The sequence below is a fragment of the Opisthorchis viverrini genome (assembly GCF_000715545.1).
Source record: "Opisthorchis viverrini unplaced genomic scaffold opera_v5_326, whole genome shotgun sequence".
NCBI lineage: Eukaryota > Metazoa > Platyhelminthes > Trematoda > Opisthorchiida > Opisthorchiidae > Opisthorchis > Opisthorchis viverrini.
In genome coordinates, this window is record NW_008751982.1 from 349,094 (window position 1) to 363,082 (window position 13,989).

General features: G+C 47.4%; 1 protein-coding gene across 1 annotated transcript in view; it reads right to left on the reverse strand.

Moving 5' to 3' along the window:
• Window positions 1-8,223: 8,223 nt before the first annotated feature.
• The window catches only part of T265_10012 (hypothetical protein), a gene marked incomplete at both ends in the record, with an annotated part of 22,051 nt that continues 16,285 nt past the window's right edge, over window positions 8,224-13,989 (reverse strand). Inside the window, 4 exons of the mRNA XM_009176257.1 lie at window positions 8,224-10,384; window positions 10,487-10,801; window positions 10,977-11,242; window positions 12,921-13,067. Of these exons, the coding sequence (XP_009174521.1) occupies window positions 9,029-10,384; window positions 10,487-10,801; window positions 10,977-11,242; window positions 12,921-13,067 (2,084 nt within the window). The remainder of the gene's footprint in view (window positions 10,385-10,486; window positions 10,802-10,976; window positions 11,243-12,920; window positions 13,068-13,989) is intronic.

The following is a 13,989-nucleotide window of genomic DNA, read 5'->3' on the forward strand; positions in this document are numbered from 1 at the left end:
GAATGTTGAGTGAATAGTATTCTGTCAGCCATTATCTGAAGTATTCTATGGCGTCAGGGGAGTATCAAACTCTGGCTGTACTTGTCTAAACAACAAACAGAGGTACAGAACTCCACCCCCATTCCAAAAAAACCTCCATCCGAACCGCTCTTGGTTGTAGGTATAAAAAAACAGACTGCTTATTTGTAATGCGCTACTCATAAGGTTGCTGAAAATTAATTGACAGTCCACCCCGGTTTCGCCCTTCTTGGGACTCATCAGGTAGGCACAGTCCGCGAGTTTCCGTCAACCTTATGTTCTACTTGAAACCAAATTGAACGAAATTGTTGAATATAAACTCATTTACAAACTAATTTGGTTTTTCGAGAGACTCACCAGGAACCCAGCTGAGAGAGAGAGATTCAGCTTATTAAGCTAATATAAAATGATGGCTCCGAGCAGTCCCGCAGCTTGGGTGTCAGGTGCCGCCAAGGTTTTAGAGAGGTTGAGACATGAAACTAAGTTTTATATCACTCAATACCACCAGTCATCGGGGTCAGTGTCAATTTCAAGTACTAAAGAATTGACGCATGAATGAAAAACTGCATTTCTCAAGCAACTTTTAAATGGAGTTCTTTCTTTCTGAGTGACACCATTTTCCGATTACCATGGGTCTTGTCAGAGGCATGTTTCGCCCCACGGATCTCTTTATTCAGTGGAAATTAGACGAGAGTCCGGAAACACGTTCCGCTAAGTAAAACCTATCCAAAGAGCTGTCCGTCTGTCGGGGACTACTCTATGAACATTCCTCACAGTAAACTGTGGATTCCTTCACTAAAATTTCCCGGTTAAAGGTCACACCTTACTTGATAGATTCATCAGCCGATGACATCCTCTGCAATGACGTACCTGAAAGGAATTCTATGCACCTTATACCCACAAACCTGCTCAAAATGAGGAATATGTTGACCAGGTGACATAGGACAAGCTTACATAGGTTTCACACTACCTGGTTTATCAACATTGTAAGCACTCTCCCCGTTTGAGATACTTTAAAACCCGCACAATTTCACTGGCATTTCATCTTACAAATTCTATTTATGGTATCCCATATACTGGTGTTAACATGGCAGTCGCATTTAATTGAAAATGGTTATCTGTTCCACATAACTTCAGAAATGTTCATTCACAGTCGGTGAACTGTAAGACCGAAGGTTCAGGTTACGATTGCGGGCACGTCCGTCGCAGTAAGGAATGAGCCTAACCGAGTTCACGTTATCGCGCAGAAAACATTCAAACCGAGAGCTTGGTTGGTATGTTTGCGCAGAGTTAGGGTTTAGTGGTCGTGAAAAATAGATTGAAAAAAATTGGAAGCTTCTTTTTCGTTGGTCACTTCGGGAAAAGTACTAAACTTGAAGCAAAACCCCTTGTTCTGCACAAATTCGCGAAGCTATTTTCTGACATCAGGGTTTTTTTTTATGAACGCAGTGCTAGATTTCCTTCTTCTTCCGTTCAAATGATGACGTACTCCTCTTTTTTCTTGGGCTGCATACCAATAAGCATCCCCTCTCCGGATGGAAAGGGAGTGGATTAGAAGACGTGCCGACAAACTAACCTCTCTGCTGACCGTCTCACAATCAGAGCAGCGAATCAGGTCGCTCTTGAGTTGCTGCTACAAACTAAATCCACCAGTTATAATTGCATGTGTAAAAAATATGAGATTTATTATTACTACTATTTATTAACTGAACCACCAAGTCACGTGGCCTTTCATTTAAACACCCTTGATATCGATCCGGTAGGTCACCTGCCCAAATCCATCAGTCAGTTTGCCTCTAGCACCAAACTGAACTGCCTTTTTCCCTTCGAATTAGAAGAATGCTGGGACTAGCCACTGTGATTTTCGCCATTTTGGCAGGGAGTTTGTTAAAGTAAGATTGCAATCGCACCTTAATCTAACTTTTCAAAGCATCTTACCCGAAGAAGACTACCGAGCTGTCGTAGTAAGTCAACCACTGGTTTCACCACTGTCCCGCTTTAGAAAGCGTTCCACAGATGCATTCATGAAATACAATCCTTTTTCCACCACAATGAACTGGGCATAAAGATTGTTGAAGCCGCAAGAGAGGTGCGGGATGCTGGAGTAGCTGGTGGGTTAAATCAATGGTCGTTTTTCGGATAGTTTCATGTTTGTAAAGTGTTCCAAAAAGCCCTTCAGGGCAGGCAAACAGAAGGGAAACGAGGGAAACAAAAGGGATGAATCGTATTCGGTGAGATGCCAACTGGAGGTGAGAGCTCTGTCTTTTTTTGGTTTTTCACACCACACCTGTTTTGGATAGTGACACCTCAGTTTATAGATATGAGTGACCTTCCTGTTGTCAGATTGACTGGTCATCTGGAATAGGTCTGCGACAGGGTACCATTATCTTCCTCCAATATTCCCCACAGGTGTTTCCTCCTATGAGTCATTCCCTCAGTAATGTACCCCGCGTGCCAGAGAACCGTCTGCCTCAGAAAGCTCTTTTTGTCCGGCCCTGTACTGACCGAGAGTGACAAAGGGTTAGGTAGTGTATAATCTGGCAATGAAATATGAAAACTCTAGCCAGAAAACTGCCATTTTCCTGGATGAGGACCCCAGGGCCTCAACTCGCCAATGGTCAATGACACTGGAAGAAATAACCCTATCGTGCAGTCGGTAGCGCTCGTTTATCACAGCTATCCCCTTGAATGTGTAGCTGCCCAGCTCCCACGCTATGACCTTTCGTGTTTGGGTGTATCTCACACTTTAAGATGATGGAACCTGCAACAGTTGGAACCCATAGTGTACCTATGGTGCACGGTTTACAGCTGATGACCTGAACTGAATAAAATATGAATACAGTAGTCAGTCGGTAGGCTCGTTTATCACAGCTATCCCCTTGAATGTGTAGCTGCCCAGCTCCCACGCTATGACCTTCAATGTTTGGGTGTATCTCACACTTTAAGATGATGGAACCTGCAACAGTTGGAACCCATAGTGTACCTATGGTGCACGGTTTACAGCTGATGACCTGAACTGAATAAAATATGAATACAGTAGTTAATCATTGTTGGTGATGAAGGAGGAAGCTATAATTAGTTGGGCACATTCAAGAATTAGCAAGCAAAAAGATGCCTCACATGACGCAGAGGGTGTATTACTTGAGCGCCGGATTGTCTTGTGTACTGTGAACGGGAGTACACCTTCTACGTTGGCTTCCTGGTCCGCTCAGTATGCTCGATCAAAAGTCATGGTATCTTGAAACGGCCTTTTACGGAGGTAGAGGATAAGTGTGACAACTGTATCTCTAAGGTCATCACAGAATGTTCCATAAGACGGCGCTAGAATCTTCGTGAGGTGGCGAGGAGCACCAAGCCATAATGCACGATGCCGATTATATGATATTCTGATCAATCAGGGCACGCTCTCGTACGTTAGCCCGCACGCGACACATCTGTCCAATAGACGCGATGCTCGGTTATTGAGAGCGGTTGTTCTTCCAAGAACTGTTAACCTTAATTAAAACAAGAACAACGACACCCCTTGCCACCCTAATACGACTGACTAGATTAGCTATGACTGCAATACCTTTACGCGAAAAGCTGACGATGTCACGTGAGAAGCTCCAAAGTCCTTCATGATAAAACGTGTGTAATTTAATTAAGACGTATTTTCGTATCTATCTGGTAGCTCAAGAACCAATGAACAGCACGTCGTACTTGAGGAGGTGACAAATTCTGGACACAACATTGGCAACCGGTGGATATTGAATCATGATTGGCTGGTGGTTCGACACTTTCGGCCAATCAAAGCTCGTCTGGATGCTGGACCGCAAAGTGACCCCATGGTCTGGACAATCGCGTGCGGTTTGGGCTTCTAGGCCATAACAGCGCCTTATGTGAGCATTAAAGCGGTTTTGGCGCAGGATTCCGTCTAACACTTGGTGTTATCATTGTCAAGATCATTGTACACTAAACTCTACTTTGCCAACAGTGTCCTTAACCCTAGGGATACCACTTGCACATGTTAATGAGCGTCAGTCAAAGAGAAACACCATTGCCTCCACTAACAGACGATAGGAAGAATGTACAAGAGGAGAAAAGACATCTCGGATGATGATAAGGCTGTAGACGGGGTTGAACGTAATACTCCCAAATCCTGCACTGATTGGGGTTGAGTTCACTTCCATAAATAGGCGATGCGTCAAATTCTAACGAATGTTGAGCAATCCAACTTCAAAAACGTTATTCTGTCCCTCCTCAATCGTGGTTAGTTCCCGCCTCAAAGCTGTCACCTTGTCGTGGTAGTCGGGCCTTTGTGCTGCAATGCCCCTGCGTGCTATACTCGCTAAAATCTCAGTTCCCAAAGGTTCAGCCAAGCCAGAAAGGCCAAGGGGGAGTAGCCCGACGAAGAACAACAGCAAGTCCCCGTACTGCCAGGAATCGTATCACGAGGCGATCTGGAGGTAAAGTCGTACTGTCCTCTGCGATAGGAGTGTGAAGGCAGCAAACCTTGCCCCCGCCCCAAGCCGACCAAGAGCGATGCCACCTTTCCCCGAGAAGGGACGGGTTGGAAAAGATCGCCCCCCCCCCCCCAAAAAAAAAAACCGGCCCACCCGGCATTCCGCCCTGACCGCCGGCACGTTATCCGATACGGTCAAAATAAGAAAATCCGGTGCTCCAGAAATACACTCATTTGTAAATCAATTTGGTTTTCACGAGAGACTCAGCTGAATCTCTCGTTTATGATATTCTACTCTATCCAAGTAGAACATAAGGCTGACGGAAACTCGAAGACTGCGCCTACCTGATGAGCCCCAAGAAGGGTGAAACCAGTCGTAGCTGTCGAAGAGTTTTCAGCAACCTTGTGAGTAGTTTCCTTCATGAAAATCCAGTGCTGTTCAAAAGGCACTTAATGTACGCAGCTGCACCGGGAGTGAGACAGTAATACCTTACTCCGTGCGTCCTTGAGCTAGGCTGGCCCACTGCAGCCAAGTGGGTTAGAATATTGAGTCATTGGTTCCTGAAAGGGTCCTCAAAGGAAGCCCTAACATCTGCAGACCCACGGTTCAGAAGAAGAGGTTAGAGGCGGGGTCTCTGAACAAAGCCCTACATTCTCCCACCACTTTTGAGTCAAAGGCAGTTCAACCAAGCCCCCTTCTTCGGCTTGAAAAGCCGGAGATTAGCGTTATCCCTTCCCGAATCACCTCTCCCTACCCATCGAACGTTGCAATGCTGTCTCCATTACACGTGATTACAAGCTTTGGTAAGTTATTTTCGAAAAAAACTGGCGTTAACGAGGGAATCGCCTCACTCAATATGAAATTATTGGTTTACTGAAACCGGCTTTTCAAAGAATAATTTTCAAAAGCAGGTATTCAGCCATTCAACCTCCATTTGTCTCCCGAAAAACAACAGAGTTCTACGTTTTGTGTGGAACTACCCGAGTCCAGGAGCTGTTTGAAACCATACAGAGGTGCCAGGACCAAACGGTGGGCGATCTGGGATCTTCAATACCTTGCTTGCGCAAGCTGAAAACTAGCGGTTTAGTTGAAGAAATTGGCCCACGAAGCTAGGAGCTAATTTAAAGGACGCGATAGAAGTTGCCGGAAGTTGAATGCCCGTTTTATGTTGTCTGGTTTATTTATACTAGCCTCTTCTTTTTTGCGTAAAATATCCGTCTTTCTCCTAGTCTGGTGCATGTTTACTGAGCGGACTTGAATAAAACGAATTCGTCATGTTTGAATCCCTGAAAATTTCCTCAGAAGACAAATTCGTCGACAGCGGTAGTTGACTACAGCGCGGACTTACTGACCGGAAGGTCCGCGGTTTGAATCTAACCCCGGTATCTCGACTGCTCTTGTCCGGGCCTGGGCAACCTGACAGTAGCTCAGTCCAGCTTTGGATATCATGGCAGCTAGGCACCGAAAGGTTGTTACAACTAAACGATCTTCTCTATTTAAGCCGGTGCAACGAAGAACTCACGCCAAGGCAACTTTCACAAGCGTCGAATACTCTGGTACTGTCGTACTTATTTCAAAAAAAGCCTTCATTCACACGCCAGGGACAACTTTCCTCATTTTTATCAAAAAGTACCAATTTAGACCATCCCGCTGGCTGAAAATCCAAACTTACTAAGGTATGCAACATCCCACAACCCATCATAGAAAAAAAGCGTTCAGCTGTAGCACCCTTCCGGTGCCTAGCTGCCATGCCACCCGAAGGAAGCACGAGGGCTGGGATACTGCCAGGTTGCCCAAGCCTAGACAGGGGAAGTCGAGTGGCGGAGGTCGGATTCGAACCGCGGACCTTCACTTATCTTAGCAGATGTATGAGCCGTGACTGTGCTGTAAGAGATGAAGTTAATGCGCGGGCAACCACGCTAGAGAGAAAAATCTCACATGAACTCCCATTCATATTCATCCAAATTTCCTTGAATGTTTCAGCACGTCTGCTGGTCAATTACGGAGAAATCACACCTTATGTGGAGCAAACCCTACGAAGGCAATTTACGTTCGTTCTCAACTATTTTGGTGGTACATTCTTTCAAAGTCATTCATTTCCATAACAAAAAGTGATTCATTTACGAAGTTGTTTGGAATTTTCCCCTAACATCATTTGGCCTATGAAAAGGACATGGTGGCGACAGCACATACTCGGGTGCCAACCGCACCAACAAAATGCGTTAAAACAGCTCAGAGGCACTCATTGCTTTTGAGTATTTGGGCTTTGGACTGGATTACTTCCAGAGGACAACCAATCAATAGCTCGATTTAGTGGGTACGGCATTAGGAGGGTGAGACAATTCAGAAGCGTGATAAGACCGCGTATCTCCAAGCAAAAAGTGTCGTCATTTTGGCAACACGCACGGCACGACCCGCCATTCTAACAGAACGAGATACTTGATACGTTAATTGCGTCTTTTCGAATCAAACTTGAAAAGTACTAAGCCTACGGAAAGTGTAGAAAGCGCTCGTGGTTGCACCGCTCCGCAAGTACAGGGTACAAGAAGGCTCGAACGTCACTCACACCGATTGGCTGCCATTTCTTGCAACGTCTCTAGCCAAGCACAGATGAGGTCACGGAAGGTCCTGGAAGGCGCCATTCTAAAGGAGGCACGGAAAACAACGCGCGCCTCGGTAAACCGTGTTTCGGCATGGGTAGCACATGACCGAGCCATCGCAGACGGTGATGCTGGGTGTTCTCCCTGATTGAATTACCTGCTGCATAACCAAATACCCGTTTTCTAATCACCTCGTTGTTGATATGGTGACGCGATCCATAACGGGCCACGCTTCTGAGGCATCGGCGGTCAAAAACCTGAAGACGCCTCCGCAAAGGCCGTGTCTCGCACCCCTACAACAACACAGCCCTTACTGTAGTCTGGTACACATGACCCTTAAGATCCGGTGATATGCTGGGAGATACTGATGGGCGACACTCTCGTAACACTTTGGTGGCCTACGCATAACCGTCTACTGATCCTATTGTTTCGGCACAAGACAGGCTGAAGGGATAAATCGATGATTTGTCGACGCGCCCATCATACAGCCGAAAACCGCATTGGGTCATCAAATCAGCCATTCGTCTAGTCCTCATTCATGCCAAACGACTTCGAGGAGCAGAGGATATCAGGATACTGGCATTGTGAGAGTCCGTCATTTAGAGGTAGCCGAGGTTTAGGTACAAACACAATGTTACGACTAAGCAGGCCTCCCCGCAACAACGTAAACAGTGGTATGGGCATCTGTTCCAAACCTACCCCGCCCCTTATGTCATGTGACGGACGGAGTGGTCGCCTTGGAGGAAGACTGATTACGGTTAAAGGCACTATGAAGCAACTTAGTAGCCAGGTCATCTACGGAATTCGCACCTCAAATTGATGATACACGCGATTTGTGCAGATATGAGGGCCGACGCCACTCCCACGCACCGTCTCTATGAGAAGCTGGCTAACTGTGTGCCAGGAGGCAGTTTTTCCTAAAACATTCAATAGATCACCTCACTTTCGAATCTGCTCTCGTGGTGGCCAGAAAGTCTGTCACAAGACCTTTGGCCTGTTCCATCGTGCACGGCAGTTATCAATCTAGCCACAGTAAGCAAACCCAAACAAAAAATGGACGAGAATCTGCCTTATTCCAACCGAAACAGCCCAGTGTGGGAACAAAACGCCGGGTGAAAACTGAGAATAAAAATAATGCAAAAAGGTCCAAGCTGGATCCAAAAAAAATTTACAAAAAAGAAGGGCGGAATCGTGCAGGGTCGTAATGGCTGATAGAAGGGGGGAGGGTAAAAAACCGGTGAGAGAGGCGTGGATGAGGGAATAGCGCACGATGAGAAAGCTGCCCCAACCTGTGTCAGTTCACTCAAATGCACAGACTCTACGGGAGTTTGACCAACTAATTCACACGAAGCAAAGGGGCAAAGCGTGGTTAAAAAGAACCGCAAGAGGGGAGGGGGCAAATAACGAAGATGGGGCAATCTGAACAAGAATGAGCGAATGCAATGCTAGTATTCAAAGCTCCGGAACATACAAGTGAATAGACAGTCAGGTTAAGAGTCTGTGTGTAATGGCAGACTCAGCATCCGTAGGAATACACCAAATTGGTTCACTTGGAATGTTGATGATGGCGAGAACAACAAAATGGGGACGACAAAGAAACCGGATGGATATTGATTCTCTCTGTGTGGACCGAAGAGGGGAAGGGAAACGGGCGCTGGTCAGTATCTCGGATGAAAATTCACAGAAGGCTGGAAAAATGAACCCGTAAGTAACAAAATGAACATGATTGATAGCAGTGATTTAAAAGTGTGATGACACTGTGCATACATACATACATGCAAGCTCGGGCGGACAATACGGGATGGGTCAATTAGGACAACTTCAGGGAAGGGTAGCTAGCAGTCTGTACAAGATGGCACGATTACAGAAAGAGGTCTGTGCACGTTGGAGGTGGGGACCTGAGTCAGGGGGGAGGGAAGAATAATTTCGAAAAAAAAACATTTATACAACCACAGCGAATAGTAGTAACTATTGTGCCAAAAACGCCTCGATATCGATTCCCGGAGCATGATCTCCATTAGTAACCACCCCAATGGAGCTCGGTCGGGGTCGCTGTGTTGAGCGTAAAGGGAAAACTGGGAGGTTTTTCATTGTGGTTGGTGGTGAGAGGAAATCGGTGGCTTGGAAGGAATCAAACGTGACGACCGAATCGGCTCGTAAGTCATCCGGGTCCTCGTCACAACCGCCACGTGGGCCGGTCAGAAGAGGATGATGGTCGTTCAGCGCAGGCTGGCTGAGGAGTGAAGCGGCGGCGGTGGCAATCTCACCGTCGTCAAAACCGGCTGCTGTAGGGAGAGATGTGGCAGACTGAGGTAGCGGTGAGACAGGTATTGACGAGACTCTATTGCTCGAACGACACGGGCTAGGTGTGAGCGGACCTATGAACCGATGGGATGTGACAGGTAGGGCATCACCGGAAAGTTCATCACGCAAAGCTGTTGCGGCTATCCAGTCCTCATCCAGAAGCAACAGAGGCGGGTTGGCGCGGGACAAGGTGCTTCCGCCGCTGGTGTTACGCGACGAACCGGAAGAGCCATTTGACAACCCAAAAGCACACGACCGCGAGCTTGACTCATCCGAATTCACTCCATGATTGAATGGGGGTGAGAAATGTAGGGCCTGTGCAGAGACAGGATTTCTGACCCACCACTGACGTCGCCGCTTCCAAGGGTTGGAAGATGCATCTGATTGGTTTTCGCCTTGGTCCATGAGGTCATCTGCGGTTCCGTTTTCCAGAAGCGCCAACCGATGACGATCAAGATCGATAGCAGGTGGGGTGGGGACGGTGGAGCGTACGGATGCTCCACCCGAAACGGATCTCATTAGAGGCTGAGGGGACTGTACATTGGACTCAGAAAAAGGGAGGCTATCAAAACCCGGCAATCGTTGTTGTAATTTATGCTTCGTTTCTTGACCGTTGGGCGATCGAGGGGAGAAATGTTGTGACATACTGGTTGGGTAGGGGGGTAAATCAAACGATCGAATGTCTTTCGAAGAATGACCTGTAGGTGAAGGCAAACAACCGGAAGAATGGTTCAATTCAGGAGTCACACTACTAGAAGTCTTGAATTCTTCCGAGAACAACGAAGAACGATTCCACAGACCGCCTCCGCCACCACCAACACGACCTTCGAATTTCGCGCGCGCATACGAGGAAGTGGAGAACGAGTGGCCAGTGGTACCCAAGGTACGCCGCTTACGGTTACGGATAGCTGCATGCTTTTCTGCACAGTTTTTCACCAACATATATAGTTCGCCCGCAGAAAATCCCAGAAGCGTTTTCAGGTCACAGATGAATTTGTATACGAACCGCTTCCCTTGAACCTGGAGATCAAAAGATATGTAAAGTAGTCAGGTGGTAAAATGCCTCCATAAGATTACATACAAACGAAGGTTTGTAAGTCTGATTGGCACTAGACGACTCACCTTAGATATCATGTCACCATCGTAATAATAGCGTAGAGCCCGTGACAACTTTTCATAGTTCATTGCTGGCTTATTTTTACGCTGACCCCACATGGCCGCCACACGCTCCGGGTTGCTCAGCTTGAATTCTCCATCATCGCTAATCCAGTGGATGGCCTCCCGATGTCGCCAATCTGTGAGCAGCTCTAGCAGAAACTGCCATAACTGTACCTGACCGGCAGCTACCGCCGCCGCCGCCGCGGCCGCTGCTGCAGCATGCGCGTTTCCCGTAAGTTCGAAACCTGCGGTTTGATTCGCCAAGTTAACTTGATTGGCCTGTATGGGAACGGAGTGGCAAAGAACGAGATTAGGGATCCGCAACACTACGGTGAATTTCCAGGCCATGGCCCAGTCAGGTGCAATTTCACCGCGCACATTAACAGGTCAAACAAACATGCAACGAACGTTGTATGGGTCAGGCAGAGACTCCCTTAGCAGTTTCACAACCTACCATGAGCAATTGTTCCGAGTATACATTTGAAAGTCCGGAAGTTGACAGAACCCCAGGATAGTTTGACCCGACTGGGATAGCAACAGAAGCAGCACTTGAATCTGTCCGCGAGGGGAAAATGATCGAATTGGAGACGGGGACATAGGTTTCGTCGGCTTCGGAGGCGATGAACACCGCTTTGGAGCCGAGTAGGCGGGCGTTCAAGGTGGACATGTTGAAATTCCCACTCATCACGGTTGGGAAAGCCGGAGCGAAGAGAACACCAGCTGAAACAGGTAGACATTTGGGAACTGAGTCACAATCACCGCGGGGGAGAACGAGATAGTACAGTGAAGAGGTAAGCTAACCCATAGCCTGAGTTAGGAGGTACTTTCACCTTAACAAATGCAACCAAATAGACAATGTGGGTGGGACCTGTCAGCGAAAAGACAATAAAACCGATTTGTTTGCAGGTAGCGTTATACAGACCGGTTTCCCAGAGAGAAAACAACATTCAGTCTTCAGACCACTCTGAATTTAGCAGGAAAAACGACATGATAAAAACACCCAAACGCATAACAATCGGACTCGTTTCAGTGAAATGGTTGATTGAAACGGGGAATTCGCCATAGCTGGAATTCTACTTGGGAACCACTGACAATTGTTTATTACCCTCTTCCCGCCGGAATCGCATTCACAACATCGTCGCTTGACGCCCCTCCTCATTCACGCATTCTTATTAAGAGTGTTTGGCGAAGCCGTCAAAAATAGGGAGAATGGGAATTTTATCAGTCGGGAGCCCAGTCAAAACAGTTATCACTCGCACCTTTTGTCTCCCACCCCCATATCCCATGCTAATGGCATCCCATCCTCTGACAATGCTGATATCTTTGTGAGCCTCCTTGTTCGGAACTCGAACATTGTCCGGTCCACTGCATTATCTCTCTCTACTTTTTACTGTTACACTCAAGGATATCTCGGTTAGGGCGCGAACTCACTGACCGGAAGGTTTATGGTTCGAGCCCAACCTTGGGCATCTCGACTGCTCCTGTTTAGGCTTGGACAATGGATGACAGTGTTCCAGCCCTCCGTGGTGTCATCAGACTACTGCTGACGTCTCCCTTCTTCCTCTTCCACATATTTTCTCTCCCGAATCTCCCTAACCCATTAATAACTCTCTCCTTGTAGGTCCAGTACTTAGAACTAATGACTCCGTTCGTCATGCATCGGTTTTGTGTGCAGCATCTGCTCGTCACGTGGCGCGGATATCTCCAAATCAGTCCTCAAGCCTCGACACCTAGTCTATCTGGCCGCGTTCAACGTCCGCACTCTGAAGCAAGCAGGACAACAAGCTTCTCAGTGATGTTTTCCATGCCCAATTCAGAGTGGCGTAAACAGAGAGCACTGTGCCTGGTTGGAGACACTACAAGATATGGCTGCCAATCGATGTCAGTGGCGTTCCTGTTGTCAGTTTCTATCCAGACCTCCTGAGTGAATGTCTGGAGGTGTAGGCACTTCGGAATGGTTGTGGTAAGCTTGCACTAAGTCCCTTCCCCATCCACCTTTACTCTACTGCGGAATATCTAAGGTGTAGCACGTCAGATTATGGGCGATATTACACGCTCTCTCCGCCCGGATCAGCTGAATGCTGCATAGATCGATAATCCATCAAGTTCGACGCCCTTGTCGTCAGTTTCTGTCCAGATTGCCTGTCAGTTTCTTTTCTTTATACTAAGGCTTTCAAATAAATCATGGTTGTATGGCAGTGAAGCATCCCTGTTGAACACTGGTGTCATGCTGTCGATGATGATGACGGTGGTGGTGGTCGACATATGCGGTGTACGGTGACCGAACAAAACGGTATTTCTCAAATACATATCCCGAAGAAGTCAGTTCAGAAGAGTGGGTGGCTAGGTGTACAATTCAATCACAGACTGAGATGTGACAACTACAAACAGTACTTACAGCCACCGTAAGATCGGCCCAAGACCGATCCCGAGTCGGGTTGATTACGTGCAACTCGAAATCGTGAACGATTTGCCTGACGGTAGACACGTTGAGAGGACTGCGAAACTGGATATGTCGAAGGTGGTTGCGGACGGTACGGGACACCTGAGTACAGATTTGAAAACGGTAAGGCAACCAGAATGAGGTGGAGATCCACGCGAGAAAAAGCAAGAAACGATACCAAATACGTCAGATCGAAAGTACTATGACAACTGAAAACAAGCGGTTATGATATGGGTATAGTATCGAGACAAATGGGTAATGTTTCATAAGAAACCCTGGTTACTTCGTATGCCAGAGGACCGTTCGTCCCGTGGAACCCTCTTTACCCAACCTTGTATTGGATGGAGACGACTGCGAAGCGGTCAGTCCATGATCTGGCAACGAGGCGTGAAGGACCTCATCATCCAACGTAATCGCCGTGGTAACTGTACTCTCCCGGCATAAGGAACCCTGTCCAGATAAACCAATGTTTAGTGACCCTGACAGGTCGGACTGTCACGCAGTCGATGGTGGTCTTGCATCACATGCTATCGCATTCACTGTGTAGCTATAAATCCCTGTCATACCGGACAAACAGAATCCTTAGAGTTGATTGAGACATCACCTCAAACGCATGGCCCTCGGTGGACGAAGTGGTAGCAGCAGGAACCACTGTACTTTGGTGCTCGGTTTGTCCGCTAAAAATTGAACTGATATCCGACTGACAGAGTCATTGTGACATGCATCCAACCCCAGGTGTCCTCCATTATAGTCCATCTCAGTATGGAGCCAACACAAAAGTGACGCAACTATCAAGTGCGTCACCTCAAAACGGTGAGGATCGGGAAGAGTGTTACACAAGTCGGCTGTTCAGGTGACGCCAACGAGACCGAATGCTTTCCTGAGACATAAACCCTGATGGCTTTGCTTGTGAAATCCGTCTCTGGTAACCAATTCTGATTAGTCTGGTTTGGGGCGCACGCAAGTTCACTCAACAGCCACGGCGTACTCCATCAACTGAGGCATCTAGTGTCAAGACTGTACC